Raw genomic sequence first — 18,790 nt, forward strand, 5'->3', positions numbered from 1 at the left:
CAAGTAAAACTCCTACAAAGCAAGTGAAGCCCAAAGTACCCATCTATTTATTCAGCTAGTGACCATAAACAATAAACAATTTATGGGTAAAACACAGCATGGTCTCTTTAAGTTTAATTAAATAACTAGTTATTACTAAATTTTCTTTTTAACTTGAGAAATGTTCACAAAATAAATGCCGTCTAAGTAGATAGGAATGTTAACGAAAACCAACTACAAGTGCCTCTGTATACACACAAAGACGCACATGCGCACCTGCATGACTTGCAAGTCGAGATATCAATACCCATCATGCAAATGTTGAATAATTATATATATAGTTCTAGATAAGTATTTTTAGCACCGCTATTGAACAAAAAAGATGTCAATTATCTTATCGAATAATCTATTATTGATAAAAGCCTCTATTGGTATAAAATTCAGGGGGTGTGTGTGTGTGTGTGTGTGATAACACTCAAGGTGACAGGATTGTATCGGTCAAATTAAAGGTGGGTTTATTCCAAGTAATCTAATGCATTACATGAAAAAACAGTGCAGTGTGTTTCAAATGATATAAATGCATGTAACTAATCTTACCTGCAAATGGCTCTTGACCTCATCATTGGTAAGACCATCCACTTTCATCAACTCCCTGATATGTTTTGGTGTCGCCACTGCAACCATCAGTTCAAATTAAGCTTAAAAACATTTTCAAAATTTTGGCAAAGAATTGAAGGCAGTTGGAGGGACTTGCACTCTTATTCTAAAATTACTAACTTGAGTTGAGAGCTATGTTAAGTAGACATAACAACTATTTTTTTGTAGATTCATGGTGTCATATAGACAATTGTTTAAAAAGGAATGTTTCTCTGTAATTTCTAGCCTCGGAAGTGGCTCGTGCCTATATTAGAAACATTTGGTATATAAAAAACTCGCAAAAAAGAAAAATTGAAAATTTTTGCTTCCTTATTTATTATTGTTTGGTTTAGAACATTAGAAAATTACTATATGTGGCTGGGAACTAACCATCGGCACCACCGAGTTGTTCAAGTGCATGAACAAACCGGCGGTGGAGTTCCAGTGACCAGCTACGCCTCGACTTTTTTTGAGCCTCGCATTTTTGTTTCTCTTTTTCTTTGTCTTGCTCCTTCGACTCAATTTTCTTTTGACAATCTTCTTCAACATTGCTAAATGCTTCTTCATTAAGACATCTAACATCCACGAAGGCAGCTTCTTTTGGCCTATTATCCTTAAATTAAGAAAAGAAAAAAAATATATATTGGACAACGAAGTTAAAAAAAAACAATGAAATAATGGTGAACTCGGTGTATTATTATACAAAATCAGCACCAAAAGTGTCATTCATCTAGCACTAGATTAATTTTTATTTATTTCCCATTGTTTGCAAATTAAGTAATTTTAATGGTAAACGTATCTTGAGTTTTCAATGGGAGAACAAATTAGGTCTAGATGAAAAAAATATATATGTTCAGTTCCTGAGTTCTAACAAAAGAAAAAAAAAATGTTTCAGTTGTTAAATATCATGAATTTAGATTAATTTTTTAGTTGAAAACTTGAAGTATAAATAGAAAATTATGCATTTAAAAAATTTGTTTGTAGCAGTTACTGTTGCTATAAAATTATTAACAGGCTAAATATTATCTTTACCGTTGTACTGTTGTCTTGTTTAGATTCTTGACTCCACAGCCGAAGAGAAGAGGACCAATGCTTTTTGTTGTTGTTAGATTTATCTTGTTCAATCCCATCATCATTCTCAGAATAAGAGAGGTTCAGATTTATTGGAATAGACTCCTCCACAATTGCTTGCTGTTGTTGGTCCTCTATTTGCTTTCTCAAAGTCTCAATTGCTACATATAATAAAGAAAAGAAAACAATGGAAAAGGAAGAGAAATTAATTAAATAATTAAGTTGGTTAAGCAACCCAAAACCCAGATCATTGTAAAAGGGTTGAACTTTTTCCTTCTTTTTCTATTCAAGAAAAAAAGAGAGCATGGGTTCGTTGATCAGGTCTCTAATGCTTAAATTCAGATTCAACAAAAAGAAATGCTATATATAATATTGTCTTCAATTGGAGTAAAAGCCATGGTAGCTGGAGAAGAGAAGGAAGCGTACTTTCATTGACAATCTGAAGGGAAAGAGGAAGCTCTCGTTGAAAAATCTCAATCTTTTTTCTCTCTTCTTCAAGAGCGCTCAGATATTCTCTCTTGTCTACCATTTTCTGATTGATAATGAATCGCGCTCATAAAAAATTAGGGATAAAACAGGGCATGCAACGTTAATTTCGAAGGGTGGAGAAGGAGAAGAAGTGAGAGGAGAGGAGAGGAGAAAAAAAAGGAAAAATAAAACAAAATACAATGAAGTGAAAGGGAGAGGCGGCCGGACGAAGGAGAATAAATAAAAAAGGAAAAAAAAGGGAAGAAGGGTTAAAAAGGACACGAAGTCGAGGCGTCGCGTACAGAAATGAATCTTTGGTATAAAGAGTTAGTGGGGGGTAGAGAGGGGGAAATAGTCTAGTGAGAGAGAGAGAGAGAGAAGGCATTGAAAGTCTAATGGGAAGTGGTGACGTCATCACCGGAGAAGGAGATAAGATCAACGACACGGCTAACTACTCGATCCGAATCAATTACAGATCTCTTTCTTTATTTGTTTACTTTCATTTTATAATTATTTAGTCGTTGGTTTCAGGCTTTCAGCTGCCTTTTAAGAAGACTACAGAAAACCAAAAATACAAATTACAAGCTGATTTCCTTTGCTCGAAAAAGGCAGTAAGCTTAATTTTTTACACAGATAGTTGTGTTTTGCAAATGGATCAGTCGGTTCGGTTCAGTCCAAATCTCCACATTTCATGGGTTGGACCGGTCCATGGGTTGGTCTGATCTACGGGTTGGCACGGTCTGAGTTCGGTTTTAAAGGCTGGTTCAATTTTAGAGTTTTTTCATACTTTTTTCTAGCAATTGAAATCCGTAATTTTTAGTTGAACAGTTGTAAATCATTGTAGGGTGCAAAATATGTAAGATAATTAAGCTCATAATTAATATACTTTTACATATTGGTCTCAGTAAAATTAATTAAATGTAAAAAAAAATATCAAAATATATCGATTCTAGTTTTTGTATATATATGTATATATACACAATTTAAACTTTAGGACTAAGTTAACCCATCAAACTCCGGGTATGGATATTTAAAACACTTAAATCATCACTATTTTATTTGTCAAATAAACACAAAGAAATTATCTGAAAAATTATAACGAACTGGATAAGCACGCAGCGTACAAGTACAAGGGAAGGGGATCCGGGTTGGATTGGATTGGATTTATTATTGGAAAAAAACGGCCACGTTTGTGTAACCCAACATGCCCATACAAAAGTCAACGGGAAAAGACTTCGCTTGTGTAAGGCCTATGGTCTATGGCCACGTCTCTTGAAAAGCACCCCAAACGGCCACGGACGCTTCTCCTTTTTTCGATGGACTCTTCAAAACAAAGTCCTATCCAAAAGCGGATCCAAACCGTCCGATTCGTGCCAAAATACGCACGGACGGTTTAGATTTATGGAAGCATTTTAATTTATTATATTTGAAATCTTTCACACGAATCTTTATCCAGATCTCACTGTTTAGACCCGGCTATGGATAAGTTTTGTACAAAGCCGTTTGGACAAAACCCAGTACCTTTTCTCTCTATGAAGCAACTCCCCTCCCTCCCCTACTTAAATACGACAAGAAAAAAAAAGAAATTACGGGAGAGAATTACAGCAAGTAATAAATCTCAAACCCGGTTAACAGTAACTACAATTTTTTGCCAGGTTTTGTTTTTGACAGAAGATGGGGCTTCTGAGAGGTGTTCTGCTTCAGGGCTCAATCAGTATAGATGTAAGGTTTTTTGAAGTTGTTTTCTTACTGGTATTAGATTAGAAGAACATATTCAATTTGATTTAATTTCTGTATATGCAATTTCTAGGCATTGAGAAATGCTGAATGCTACAGAGTGGAGATGGATCCAAACAGGTGTATTTTAAGGTCTCAATTGGAACAGGTCAGTTCTGCTACTCAAACTCAACTAATAAGTTTTTGTTGCTGTACGTAGTTGGGATTCTCGGGTAAATTTTCTTTATGAAAAATATTTTGTCCTCTACGGTACACTTTTATTTGAAAAAAGAGCAGTTTGTTGCTATATTAGGGATTGGTATATTTATAGTAAACTTATGGAATTGTTGCAATTATGGTGTTATGCTGAATTCGGGTTTAGAAGTTCACAAAATTGTGATGATAGACCAAAATTGAACTATTCAATTTGACTCAGCTTAACCCAATTTAGCATCCTCATCATCCTAAAATGTGCAATTAAGCAATTAATGCTTTGGTGCTTGGGTCAGATAGGGTTTCGGAACTGTTCTATGTCGATCTCAATTATAAGTTCTTATTTCATTTTATATTTCAGGACAATTAACTGCTGCATTGCTCTTTAGAAGAGTTTTAGAGCCTAGAAAAAGTGGTTCTAACCCAGAGATAAGGTAAGTTCGTCAGAGCACACAAGCTCACCTCACAGTGACGAATATGACGAATAGGAATAATGATAAAATTTATGAAGAAACTGAGGATTCTCTGAATAGTTTTGTTGCTCCGAATACCTAAGTTTATTTATGTTTTTCGGGCATTTAAATTTCTTCTTGCGGTCCATCATCTAAATTGCCTAGAGTCATTCATGGATACACGACCTTGTATAAAGTACTTTTAATTTGACATCTCTTTTAGGTCTCAATCTAAATTAGTGGATCTATTTTTGATGTACATGTAGTCAAAAATAAATGCTACATCCACAATTCCTAGAATAAATGCTTAGCCTTCCATGATATTAACCCAAGCACAATACATATGGATCAGTTTAAGACTTCAAGCAAACAATAAGAAATTAATAAAAAGAAGAGAAACAAGTAAATTATATATATTTACACAACCCATAAAAATAAATTATATTGTAAATTCATATCATGGTATCATGTTGGCATTTGTTGGTGAAGTGTCGGGGTCACATTCAGTGGGTGATATGCCAACAGCATCACTGATTTGGTCTTCCTCTTGGTTAATAGAAGGCAAGGCTTCAGTATCAATTGCCTCATCAGTGCTTGTTTCAAGGCTCATTATGTTAGTATCCTTTTGCCGATATTTACAGAATGACATGGTTGCATATATTAGTAGACAGATTGTGGAAACAACTCCCGTCATTAGAAAAAGCCCCCAGAAGCTTACAAAGTTCAGGCTGTTTGACTCCATGCTGCTGCTGCCACTGCTTGAGCAGTTTGAGTTTCCTATCCATTTCTTCTCAATTTGGATTATGTCGTCCCCATCCGTTATGTTGAGGATTGCTCGGGAAATGTCAGCGACTAGTGGAGAACCCTTGGGGAAAGCCTGTCCATCAATTGCAGATCCAGAATGCTTAAAACTCTTTTACTTGTAATTAACTCTTTTACTTGTAATCAACTTTAGCATACTTTTGGACATTAGCTAATTCTGTCTGTTGGCTTATGTGTTGCCTTTTGGATTGTTTTGTTGATTTACTTGCATGCCTTGAGCTACCATATCGGGTGCTATCCTGAATGCTTAAAACTCTTTTACTTGTAATTAACTTTTCCTTCAATGGAATGGACTTTTCCAGCCTCTTTTTTTTTTTTTTTTTTTTAAAAAAAATTGCAGATCCAGAATGTCAATTTGGTATCCGTACCAGTGTTGTAAAAAACGTCTGACTTCGGCCGATTAGTCGTTGGCGGTGACCAAACCATCACGAATTTTCCTTACTAATTGGCCGATTATTCCCGATTAGTCGCTTAGCTATACCTTGTCTGTCTGACAACCACATACCATTATTTACAACACTGATCCATACTATGGGGATTGACAAACAAATTGAACATGAAAATAATGCTCCATTGTTTTAGTTCTTCCCTAGTGGTACTTAAATATTATGGTGTCTACAGGTTTTGTGATTTGTGGTGAACATTTTGCTTGTGTCTAGCTTGATGTCTAGCTTGCATATGAAAATGAATAATTAACGTTAAACTTACAAATACAAACCCGGCTGTCTTGTAAATCGGTCCAACCATAGTATATGATTTGCAACTTTTGGCAATGAACAACTTGATGTAGGGTACTTCATCGACGATTGCAGCAACTCCTCCATTTGCACTTCCTTTGTCAAGTGCCTCAGTATATTCCTCGGGGTAGTAACCTCTCATCTTTGATTTGTCAAAGCCGAGCTCCTGAAGCAAGCCCTTCACAAAGGAACGTCTATTATATCCAACATAGTAACCATTCTTTTTGAGATCATAGATGTCGGTTACTGTTGGTCGAAGCTGTTGTACCGTTAACATTGATGAGAGGCTAGCAGTGTAGCTCGAGGTCAATATAAGCAGAACATAGATGGACACAATAGCAACTATCTTTGATAGGGTGCTCTCTAACTTCTCTTCTGCATTTATTTGCAATATGTCAGCTTGTGACTAATTTAATTTGGAAATGAATGAACAGTCGTTTGTATAAATTTTTTTTGTTTTGGAACAAAATTCCTCTAGGAATTGTGAGACAATTTTTTGATGAAATTACTTACGATATGCAAACAAGGATAATTGCATTATACTTCCAACATGCCTTGATATAGATTTCTTGAGGGGGGGCCCTGATTTTTGGCTCCATTATCAATATGGTGATACCAGTGTAGATTAGAAATGCAAAGCTGCCCAGCCATAGATCAAAAGATAATGGCTGTAAGAAAACAAATGTGTTTTTATTTTCAGCTTGCTTGAGTGGCACAATCATGGCTACTCCTGATTCGGTGTACGGCATTGAGAAGTCAGCATAGCGTGTACGGTTGTACCTTATTGTGATGTCCCCTATAGCTATGTCAAATTTCTGCAAGTTTGAAGCAATTTTTTCAGTCAAATGATATTTTGTTTTCTGCAACTGTTGACGATAGATCAAAATAAGTGGGAACATTTGAAAATAAAATCTAATTTTTATCATGGCAAGCATATAATGAGTCCTAGCTAGGACTCAATTGGTGCTTAAAAAATTAGCCATTTCAATCAGCTAGTGCTTAAAGAGAAGTGCCTCAAATAATATGCATGATTGAAGAATAAAAGAAAACATAGAATTCATCTTAACAGTATCGAAAAAGTAGTGCCTGAAATAATTAATATACATATTTCGCTTGTTTAATTTCCAATGTTAGAAAACTGAGCTACAGATCAGATGCATACTAAATTAATTACCCAAACCTCAACCATATATATTTAAGTAAACTAATAGCACTGGTTGCTATATTTATATTCGTGTTGTTTATGAAAAACAAGATTTATCTATTTCACAAGGAGATACATACCCCAAGATAAACTTGATAGACCAAATCAGTGTAGGTGAGGGAGCTTTTCCGAGACGTTCCACCGAAATGTTCATATTCAAATGCAACTGCATAAGGCAATCGCTTTACTGCTGCTTCAAACACATCAACTGAGTACCCGCTTGCTCTTGTTGTATTTGTCTCAGGGTCTATCTCCACCTTCATGAACTCGTATTGTGAAACCCATTTTACTCCAACACGTAACACTGTCCCACCGACAGGGATTTCCCAACCCTTCGGCACAACAATTGTTTCCCCTGGCCAAATAATAGGATTTAAATCTCCTGGTGATGTTGAATAATAACTCTTCTTGTTTTTTTCATCTACTTCCTTTGATAAACCTTGTTCTTCTCTCCAATACCCAACTTCTCTTATCCCCCTTCCAACAATGTTAATTATTTCAAATGAAGAATACTGCAACTGTCCATTTGTTAATTCAAAGTTGCCACTCAATCCTCGAAACTTGACATTGGTGATTGCCTCAAGAAGTAGCGGTCCATTGGGAAAGACAGGCAGCATCTGAGGAGCTGTAGAGTTATCAATTTTGGTGTTTTGTACCCGTACTTCTTCTACGGCGATTGCTAGTGCATAGATGGTATCATAAGCCCATAATGCATAGATGCTAGGTTCATTAGACATTTCTTGGGGATTGTGTTCATGGAATCTCGTTTTCCACCTGGTGGTGAAGTTTTTCAACTCCTCAGTCTTGGGTACATATAGCCGTACACCTAGAGCCCCCTTCATTGCACTGGTGACACTTTCATTTAAGGAGTCTACCATGTTTGTCGCTCCATCTGTCATAATCCATACATACCCTTCACCCATCATCCCTACTTCTTTACCCTTCAAAAATAGGTTAGATCCAAAGGAAGATGACATGTGTATAATAAAAAGTTAAAAACCCTTGTTTGCATGGTCTGTAATTTGATCTCTTCAAGGGCATCGGCAAGGAAGGGGAGAATGCCCTGTCCAAAATCAGTATCTTCATATATTGGAACTACCTCTTGCCATCCATAGGCTTTGATGAGAGAGGTAATGGGTTTTACCTGAGCGGCATCGTTTATGGCTGTCCTTATAAAGTAGGGAAAATTGATGGAGGCAAGAGTGGGGTCGGTAGCTGAGAATGAAATTATGGGCACCTGACTGGTGTTACTGATTTCAGAGACAATGACAGCTTGTGAGGACTTCTAAGGTCCAATGATGACTTCAGTCTTGTTGTTTTGTACCAAGTTTAGTGCTGCAAGAAGATTGAAGTTTTTAGACCCGAATTTAAGAGGAAGGGGGTTTAAAAAAAATAAAAGAAAAGAGATCATTCACCTGCTAATGTAGCCTTGACATTACTACAAAGTGTAAAAAATTTACAGTGGGATTTGGTTCAAGTTGAGTACTTTGCACAATCAATAAATACATTACTACAGTTTAATAATTTGATCATTCACCTGCTAATGTAGCCTTGACATTGTCCTGGTTGGAATCTCTAGTATAGAGCACAAGCACTAGTACAAAAAACCCCTTCACCGACCCTTAATCACCGACTCTTTTAAGCAAAGCATCAGTGTTGCTCACACTATACTGACCCTTTTATTAAATAACAGTCAGCGTTGTTATTCAACACTTACGCTTTATAAACAGTCAGTGTTGGTTATCAACACTGACTGTTTTTCAAAAAAGAGTCAGTGTTGAACACCAACACTGACTGTTTTTCAAGCGTCAGTGTTGATTACCAACTCTGACGCTCTAAAAACAGTCAGTATTGGTACTCAACACTGACTCTTTTGAAAAACAGTCAGTGTTGAGCACCAACACTGACTCTTTTTCAAAAGAGTCAGTGTTTGTACTCAACACTGACTCTTTGTAAAGCGTCAGTGTTGAGTAGCAACACTGACTCTTTAAAAACAGTCAGTGTTGGTACTCAATACTGACTCTTTTGAAAAACAGTCAGTGTTGAGTACCAACACTGACTCTTTTTCAAAAGAGTCAGTGTTGGTACTCAACACTGACTCTTTGTAAAGCGTCAGTGTTGAGTAGCAACACTGACTCTTTAAAAACAGTCAGTGTTGGTACTCAACACTGACTCTTTTGAAAAACAGTCCGTGTTGAGTACCAACACTGACTCTTTGTAAAGCGTCAGTGTTGAGTAGCAATACTGACTTTTTAAAAATAGTCAGTGTTGGTACTCAACACTGACTGTTTATCAAGACAGTCAATGTTGCGTACCAACACTGACTGTTGGTAAAGCGTCAGTGTTGGGTAGCAATATCAGCAGATGATGAAATTTATGATTTTTGTACAGCAAATAATATGAATAAATTCCAAAAAAAATATTTCCTACTTTTATACATAACTTGTGACCAAATAATATTTGTAATTATCAATTTCATATAATTTCATCAATATTTGTTCAAACAAATTGAGCTAATAACTGTGGACCGTTCATTTTCTTATGAATAATCAACGGGTGATCTGCAATCAAATAATTCCTAATTTATTTTAAAATGATCATGTTAGTACCAGGAACCTTAAAAACAAAAAAAATAATTGTAGTTCCAACAATTGTAAGCTTCGATCCAATGTGTAATGTTTATAGCCTTACGATCTCGTTATATTCTGTCGCTTGGATGGATGTGTAAATGAACATCAAATTAGATAGCATTACATGCATGTTGCATATATGAATTTTGCATAAATTAAGGTGGGTTGTTCTAAATTCAATTTAATTCTAACTTCAAATTTTGCATAAAATTATTCTAATGTTGTGTATATATTTATTGCAGAAAAAATTGGATTCACCTCAAAGGGAAGCCAACAGTTGAAATTATGTCAAACACAAGCAAAACAGAGAGCATGCTAAAAGAATTACCATTCAAAAATTGTTTTATATTTCAGAATGAACAAAATTCTAATCCGATAAGATATATAAAAAAATCTCAAAAACTAAAAATTGGTTTTTTTTCTTATCTTTTTTTATTTTAATTTTTTTTTCCTTTATATAGAATTAATTTAGACATTCAAAATTAATTTATTTAAATTTAATTGTATCTAAGAAAATTATATGTTAATGTATAATAAATATTTTCTACTCTTTTTACATCTTATATGTCAAATAAAATCAAGTTAATAAAATCAAGTTAACACTTCAAATATTTCAAGTTTTTAGAAATACGAATTTAATAATTACAAGAAAATGCAAGAAGATGGAGAATCCTAAAGAAAATCACAGGTTATATGAAATGTGATTTCAACTGGGATTTTGTGTCCGTTGACAAATTTTAGAAGGGAATCCAATTAAGTAATTTGTGGATATTTTATAATACAATTAAGTCTTCCAAAATTTATAATATATTTTTAAACTTTGATTAGTTGTTAAGAAAGTATGTACATAAATAAATAATATGATAATTTAATTTATGTTGAAGAAAATAAAAATAAAAATATGTTAATTAGAAACTTATGTCTAAGGTTCGATCCAACGTGAAGTGTTTATAGCCATTCGATGCTTCAATATTCCAGCAACTAGATGGATAGGTAAATAGAAATAATATTTGATCCAACTTTTCGACGATAAAATAAATGTAATGCTCTTTAATTTGAACGGTTCTGATAGACCAAGAGGATGAAATATTGAAACATCGAAGCACTATAAACACTTCACGTTGGATTGAAGCTTAGACATGATTGAACTTCGAAAATTTTATTTTGGTTATGTTTAATATTTTTTATCTCATAAACTTTTGCAAAAGATATCTCTTAAATAAAATTCAATCTATATAATATAATTCTATATATACAAATTATTTTGCAAACTTTTTTATTTCTCTTCCTTGCAAATTTTTTAACCCTCTATCAAAAAAAATCACCGACGGTTTTTAAAAAACAGTCGGTGTTGAACACCAACACTGACTGTTTTTCAAAAAACAGTCGGTGTTGACACCAACACTGACTGTTTTTCAAAAAACAGTCAGTGTTGACACCAACACTGACTTTTTTGAAAAAGGGTCAGTGTTAGCTTCAACACTGACTCTTTTGAAAAAGAGTCAGGGTTGGTCTCAGCACTTACTCTTTTTAGAAAAAGAGTTAGTGATGTAGCTAACACTGACCCTTTCTCGAAACCGTCGGTGATTTTTGATTATTTAGCCGGTGTGAATTTCATTTCCCGGGCTTATAACTCAAAATTTCGATCAGCATTTTCCGATCTAAAAATCGCGAAGCATGTATCTCCTTCTAAATTTCTCCGCCTTGTTATCTCTCTCCTGCCTCAGCTCCTTGCTCTCCTTGCTCTCCGCCTCCACCTTGCACAAACCACCCGCAATCATGCATTCGCTCCCGACCACCAGTTCACACTCCTCCCGCCTAGACCCCTTACCTGACCTAGACCCTTCCTCCCGATAGAAACCCTAGACCCCCGCCTCCCGGCTTTCCCCTGCCTCTCCTCTCCGCCTTCCCCTGCGTACAATCACTTCAAAATTCAAGTGAGAGGCTTCGGCAGGTATATGAGGTGTTAGTGGTCGATAATATAGAAGAGGCGAAGAGGGCTGTTCGATTGCTTACAACAAAGTACAGAGATTTCATACATGGCTGCGATAGAGAGGCAAGTCAATTTTAAACTCTTCAATTGAGCCAATCTTGCAACTAGATTTTAGTTGAGTACAAATAGCCTTAAAGTAAATCCTTGTTAGTTCGAGACTTACACATTAGTGTATATTGTTCTTATGAAGATTTATACAATTTATCTCATGACCTTTACAGTGCTTATTCCTTCCATTTTGCTGAAATACACAACTGAAGGGTATTTTTGGTCTTTTAACCTGCTTGTCTTGTGATTTTTGCACAGGACAGCCCATAAGTCCAAATTTATTGTTCTTTATACCAAAATTCTCAGTAGGATGCAACCTATACCCTTGATTTATTTCATGTTTTTCTGTATTTTTTAGCCATGGTTTCTAATAACTTCTATAAGAGGAGAGTTTCAGCCCAGTACCAGTTTTTATTTGCTGACGACCTTTTTTGTAAAATTTGTACAGGGCAGACTACAATTCTGATTTGGGTGTTCTCAGTACCAAAAGTTTCAGGAAAGCACAATCTATATCCTCGAAAAGTTTCAAAAAATTAGAAGACCTAAATCTATTTTTAATTTGTAATTTTATAAAGGGCATATTCTGGGACAGCAAGGTTATTTACCAGTATATTTTACCTTTTAGAGTTAGAACTTTGAAATGTTGCAATAAATTTCAGAAAAATCCAAATGACATGAGGTTTGTTTCTAAATATCCATTATAATGTCTAGTTTTTGTTTGTAATAGGAATTGGTTTTTTTTTGGGTCTTGATGTGTTTTTAGGCCTGATTTGCAGACAGTACCAGGCTACCAGCAGCACAGTGTTTGGACTGATTGGGTGTCAAATGTACAGGTTATACAATTTTATTTTTATTCTTTCATCTATTATTTATTAATTAAGTCGTGATACCCATTGTATCATCCACCAAATCAGGTTGCTAAAGCATGAGCTCTAAAGTTTCATTCTTTTAAAAATTGTAGTTTTTCACCTCTTCAATTCTTTTGCCTTGCTACAGCTTATTTGCAGCCTTGTCCTATGGTATTGCATCAATGGCCGTGGTTTTCATCAACAAAGCTGTTCTCATGCAGTATGCTTACTCCGTGACTCTTCTGACTTTACAGGTTCTGAATTGAATGTTTTTTTGCGTCTTTATCAAAATATTAGTACAAGTAAGCCTCTGGTACCACTGTTATTAATTATTAGTACAAGTAGGTATCTAGTGAGTATCAAACAACCCTTTGAGAAAAAGATAGCTTCTGAATGGTACTAAGTTCAGTGATAGCTTCATCATTGTGATATTAAATTTAATGGCACAAATTCTAATTTTCACTAATTGCTATCCGTAGGTTGTCTTGGGTGAAGTGGCAATGTGAGGTTGATTACGTTGAATAGGCCTCGTCAATTGAATGTCATCTCTTCTCGGGTGGTACTATCCTTTGTATTAGTTATAGGTTGCAAGAAAGAGAAGCATTTTTTATTTAAGTCAAGTAAATAGATATTTGATGGCAATTAACTCGGATAATTTGGTGTCTTTTGTGTGTTTTGTGGATATATGGCATGTAATTTGGATAACATGTAATTTGATAATTTTTAATGGCAATTAACTTGTTTGGTGTCTTTTGTTTGTGATTGTGGCATATTAATTTTTTAATGTCAATAAATGTTGAATGGTAATATATGGCTAGCAAAACAGAATCATGCCAACACAGAAAAACAGTCGGTGTTGATGCACAACACTGATTCTTTTTGAAAAGAGTCGGTGTTGGTGCTCAACACTGACTCTTTTTGAAAAGAGTCGGTGTTGGTGCTCAACACTGACTCTTTTTGAAAAGAGTCGGTGTTGGTGTTCAACACTGACTGTTTTTGAAAAGAGTCGGTGTTGGTGCTCAACACTGACGCTTTAAAACAGTCAGTGTTGAACCCAACACTGACTGTTTTTAGAGAGTCAGTAAAAGGTAATCTTCACTGGCGCTGGTTTTACTGACGCTGCTATAACAGTCGGTGTAGGGGTATTTTAACAGTCAGTGAAGGGGTTTTTTGTACTAGTGAAGTCTGGTACTATAATTCGAATGTACAGTGTAGAAATCTTGCACAGCCATCTCAATGCTTGTTCTAGCCATTTTGCCCTCAAGGGTGTCCAAATCGAGTATAACTCCTACTGAGATGTTTCTGTTCGAATTTTTACCTGTTACAACTGAACCTATGATAACAAAGAGGAGAAACATAAGTTTGTTTGGTTTCCCCATTTTTATGCACAGTACACTTCTCTTTATCATGTTCTCTCTTTATAGGCTGCACATGACTTCATGATCCAGTTTACTTTGACAAATCAAGGAAAAAATGACACCATGAGTTTACTTGACATAATTGCCTAGAAATTCACTTCTTGACGTTTCGGATTGTCATTGATGTTGAGCTATTCCATCGAAGAATGGTGATGATATATATATTGCATCATCAAACTAAAATTTGAAGTGGATGATTACCGAATAAACATATTTGAACCACAATTTGTTAAGTTAAAAATCAATGTTGGACCTCGCTAGTTAAGAAACAATTTGTCAAGTTAAAAATCACAATTTGGTAAGTGGATGGAATGCTCCTCAGATTAGTGCAGCTAGCGATTAGTGATCACTAATAAGTTGATAACTAAATTAATCCATTAATTAGTGTGGTAATTGCAGGTTATAATTGTAAACTATATAATTTATACTCTTCTTAATTTCTCTGGCATATTTTGAGAACTAATTGGCTGGGGCTGATTAGAGGTTTATTAAAATAATTAATTGGCAATATTACATGAACGGGTGGAGTTTTTGTCCAAAGGGCTTTGGACAAAATCTCATCCAAAGTCAATTGTAAACTGTCCGATTTGTGTTAAAATTTATACGGATGGTTTAGATTTACAGAGCTATTTAAAATTATTAAGTTTTAAATATATTGGTATGAATCTTAAAGCAAATTAAACGATAAGGTTCGGCTTTGAATAAGATTCTGTCCAAAGCCCTTTGGACAAAATTCAACATGCATGAAGTGCCAGCAAGATAAATAAATTACAAATATCAACACGATAAACAAGCAGGGCCTATAAATCATACAGCATTGATACCTGCTCTCCAAACTATTTTCTGGATAGATTGACACATTTCCGTATTTTCGGTAAATTTTTCTTGTGCAAGTTCCAATTCCAGTGATTCAAAATTATGTGGAACTATTTAAAGGGGGGGGGGGGGGGGGGGGGGCACAGTTAATGAGTTTGCGCACACATGACAACTTCTTTAAAATGTGAATTATAGAAATTTTAGGTGATAAATAAAAAAATTTGGGGCCCATATTCTATATAATTGGCACGGTTCAGATCCTACAGAATTCACATGACTTCATGAACAAATTTTTTATAGTTTAGATCCGGTGCTTTAGCACTAAAATTAAAATAATCATATACATCTCACCTCAGGCCGAATTGATCCAGACTACGATCCGGATCTAAACTCTAAATATGAAATATTATGTCAATCCTATATTCTTTGTAATATTTGCACGAAATCTTAACCTTCATAAATTTCATATTGGCTGGCCCGCACAAAAATCTGCAGCCCTAACATTGTTGCCTGCAGTGCAACGGATGTTGGAGAGTAGAAGAGCGCACAAATTCAATAGAGGTACTAATTTGACTCGCTGATTTCGCCACAGAATATCTCAAGGATGACAAAAATCGCCCATTAGTCATCGTCATTGGAAGTCAAGTGGGTGTACCGTGTACGGGGAATTAGTCCCTTAATTTGTTGAGGAAAGAGAAAGTCTTTTAGAAGATTAACGGGCCTTAAAGCCCATAGGCCTTGCATGTATGGGCAGGTTGTCTATAGTTCTATACTACAACTACAAGCCCTTTACGAAAGGATGTTACTACTTACTTCACGGGTGGACGCTTCTCCTCCATACGATGGAACCTGGAGCTCGAGCAAAGTGATCACATCCGTTCGATCAGAATCTGGGTCAATCCGGCCCGAGGTGGAATGCACAGGCTCCGCACCTCCCACACTCGCCTCTGCTGCTCTGCAGCTTTCCCTCTCCGCTACAGCGAATTCTCTCTCTACCAAGTAACTCCCCTCCACAACTTAAATTCGAGTTGGAGGCCTCTCTTGAGGCTTCATTGGAGATGGGGCTGCTGAGAGGTGTGCTGCATCAGCGCTCAGTCAGTATAGATGTAAGGTATTTTGAAATTGTTTTCTTACTGGTATTAGATTAGAATAAGTGAAGAACAGATAGAATTTGATTTAATTTCTGTATACTGGAATTGCTAGGCATTGAGAAATGCTGAATGCTACATAGTGGAGATGGATCCAAACAGGTGTATTTTAAGGTCTCAATTGGAACAGCTCAGTTCTGCTACTCAGACTCAACTATGTTTTGTTGCTGTAATTGGAATTCTCTGGTAAATTTTCTTTATGAAAAATCTTTTTTTATTCTACGGCACATTCTTATTTCAAAAGAGATCAGTTTGGGAATTGTTGCAATTTGGTGCTATGCTGAATTTGGTTATAGAAGTTCCCAAAGTTGTGATGAAAAACCGAAATTTAGCTGTTCAATTTGACTCAGCTTGACCCAATTTAGCATCTTCATCATCCTCAAATGTGCAATTAAGCAATGCTTTGGTGCTTGTGCCAGCTAGGGTTTCAGAACTGTTCTATGTCGACCTCAATTTTAATTTCTTATTTCATTTTAGGGGGAATTTCATGTATCCCCCTCAAAATTTTTAATATTATGTATCTCCCCCTCAAAATTTTGTAATATCATATTTACCCTTCAATATATTAAAAACTCACATATTTACTCAAAAACAATTAAATAATAAAATTTAACATTTAAAATATAATAAGCAATATTTATTAATCAAACATGACTATTATATCCTTTCTTCTTTCTCCCCCCTTTTTTTGTGCCTCCCTATGCCCTCTCCAATTCTCTGCTATCAGCAGAGAGAATGGGCATCTTCAAGGGGCATCTCTATTTCTTCCATGTTTCCTATGCTTTCATTTAGAGATGTATTAATCAAGTTCTCCTCTCCATGTGCAGTCGACATCTCAAAATCATCCTTGACTTCAATCTCAATAGGTTCAATGGACCTATCCATTTCAGCCTTCATCTCAATTTCTTCATTAACTGGAGTAACATCAAAATTTTCATGTGGTGCATCCGCCAACTGGTAAATCTCAACTGTCTTTTTGATATCTTCAATGCAACTCTCAGTTTCATTTTTTCCAAGTCTTCAACCATGTTTTTCTCTCCAGCATCTTCCGATGTTTCATTTACTGACCCGTAGCGATATTCTCTCTCCTCAAAGTCATGGCTTGTAGAGAGAGAAACTGGATTGACGTCCTTATAATAGACCATTTCCCGTGAAAATTTATTCGAGCTCCCATAATTTCAACTTTTAGAGAACCCAATCAAACGATTTTCATTAAAATTATGTTTTTCTTTTGGAAAATTGAGACCAATTTCCTCGAAGCAAGACCCACATCTAAATCGCGGGTTCCTTTTGTGCCTATTGAAAACAATTCTCTCCAAACATGACTACTTGCATTGGATATGATTTGATGGATTTTAATCCTCACATTTCATGCACAGAGAGAATGGCACAGGGAAGCACAGAGAGAATGGGGAGAAAGAAGGGAGGGGTATAAGTATAATAGTCATGTTTGATTAATAAATATTGTTTATTAAATTTTAAGTGTTAAATTTTATTATTTTATTGTTTTTGGGTAAATATGTGAGTTTCTAATATTTTGAAGGGTAAATATGATATTACAAAATTTTGAGGGAGAAATATGTAATATTGAAGTTTTTGAGGGGCATATATGAAATTCCCCCTTCATTTTATATTTCAGGACAATGAAGTGCTACATTGCTCTTTAGAAGAGTTTTAGAGCCTACAAAACGTGGTTCTAACCCAGAGATAAGGTCAGTTCGTCAAAGCACGCAAGCTCACCTCACAGTGAAAAATATGATGAATAGTGGTAATGATAATATTGATGAAAAAACTGCTTTGATTTCTCAACAAACAGGTATGGTTTCTTGGCATCATGAGATGATTAAATAGGAAAAGTGGTTGTTGTGTATTATTGATTATATTCTTTTATTTGCACTGCTATCAGTTGTTTGACATATTTTCAGGTTTTAAGTGCTAATAATGTTCGGAAATCGGGTAGGTTCTAGGGTTCTAAATTTCTAAATTTAATCACTATTCGGACCAATATCCATGAGTAATTTAAATTAGATCTAAGATATAATTAATCACTAGAGGCGTAGTGAAGCAGCCCAAGGGAAGAGCATCTCACGACTAATGGAAACTCATGTGTAGCCTTTGTTTCTACTAGCCTCACTTGTTGGTTGGGAAGATTGTCGAAATAGCACAACAATAACAGTCATGCCTTTACTGGTATTGATGTACGATTGGTAGCTTAACAAAATAAGCTTTAGTTCTAAACACAGTTTGGTCGCTAGCACACAACCGTACCTCATAGTACTACGGGTTGTCGAACGATAGAGAGGTATTGGAAGTATTGGTTAACCTGTCATTAATATAGACCAAACATTTTGGGTGTATTCAAGAAATGCTTGCTGAATCCTAAAGAATGCAGGATGAATTATGCAAATGTTGGTTGAATTATGCAAATGAGGGTTGAATCCTAAAATACAAGTTATATTATGTGAATGTAGTTGATAATAAAAATGCTATGCGATGAATTATAGGATTATGGATTCATCGTAATAACTTAATTATACTTATTTACTTATTTTCCTAATATTTGAATTGTAACAATTAAGGTGGTGTTATCC

At 35.3% G+C, this 18,790-nt stretch overlaps 1 protein-coding gene, 1 long non-coding RNA gene and 1 pseudogene across 3 annotated transcripts; 2 read left to right on the forward strand and 1 right to left on the reverse strand.

Annotated features, from left to right (window-relative positions):
* Nucleotides 1-4,807: 4,807 nt before the first annotated feature.
* LOC144545703 (glutamate receptor 2.8-like) lies at nucleotides 4,808-10,242 on the reverse strand (annotated as a pseudogene). Its single transcript, XR_013508572.1, has 7 exons — nucleotides 10,187-10,242; nucleotides 8,836-8,873; nucleotides 7,932-8,633; nucleotides 7,379-7,658; nucleotides 6,711-6,909; nucleotides 6,066-6,469; nucleotides 4,808-5,412 (listed from the first exon to the last, which is right to left on the reverse strand). The product of XR_013508572.1 is annotated as a glutamate receptor 2.8-like (transcript).
* Nucleotides 10,243-12,793: 2,551 nt separating this feature from the next.
* Nucleotides 12,794-13,567, forward strand: LOC144546005 (uncharacterized). Its single transcript, XR_013508660.1, has 2 exons — nucleotides 12,794-13,071; nucleotides 13,297-13,567. It is a non-coding gene; the product is annotated as an uncharacterized LOC144546005 (long non-coding RNA).
* A 2,447-nt stretch (nucleotides 13,568-16,014) lies between these two features.
* LOC144545791 (uncharacterized) lies at nucleotides 16,015-18,645 on the forward strand. The gene is made up of 4 exons (XM_078294360.1): nucleotides 16,015-16,157; nucleotides 16,255-16,385; nucleotides 17,027-17,156; nucleotides 17,839-18,645. Exons 1-4 carry the CDS (start codon nucleotides 16,110-16,112, stop codon nucleotides 17,875-17,877), a joined length of 348 nt encoding a protein of 115 aa, XP_078150486.1. The 5' UTR covers nucleotides 16,015-16,109; the 3' UTR covers nucleotides 17,878-18,645.
* Nucleotides 18,646-18,790: the final 145 nt, after the last annotated feature.

This window comes from Carex rostrata, chromosome 28 (genome assembly GCF_964058835.1).
Source record: "Carex rostrata chromosome 28, lpCarRost1.2, whole genome shotgun sequence".
Taxonomy (NCBI): domain Eukaryota; kingdom Viridiplantae; phylum Streptophyta; class Magnoliopsida; order Poales; family Cyperaceae; genus Carex; species Carex rostrata.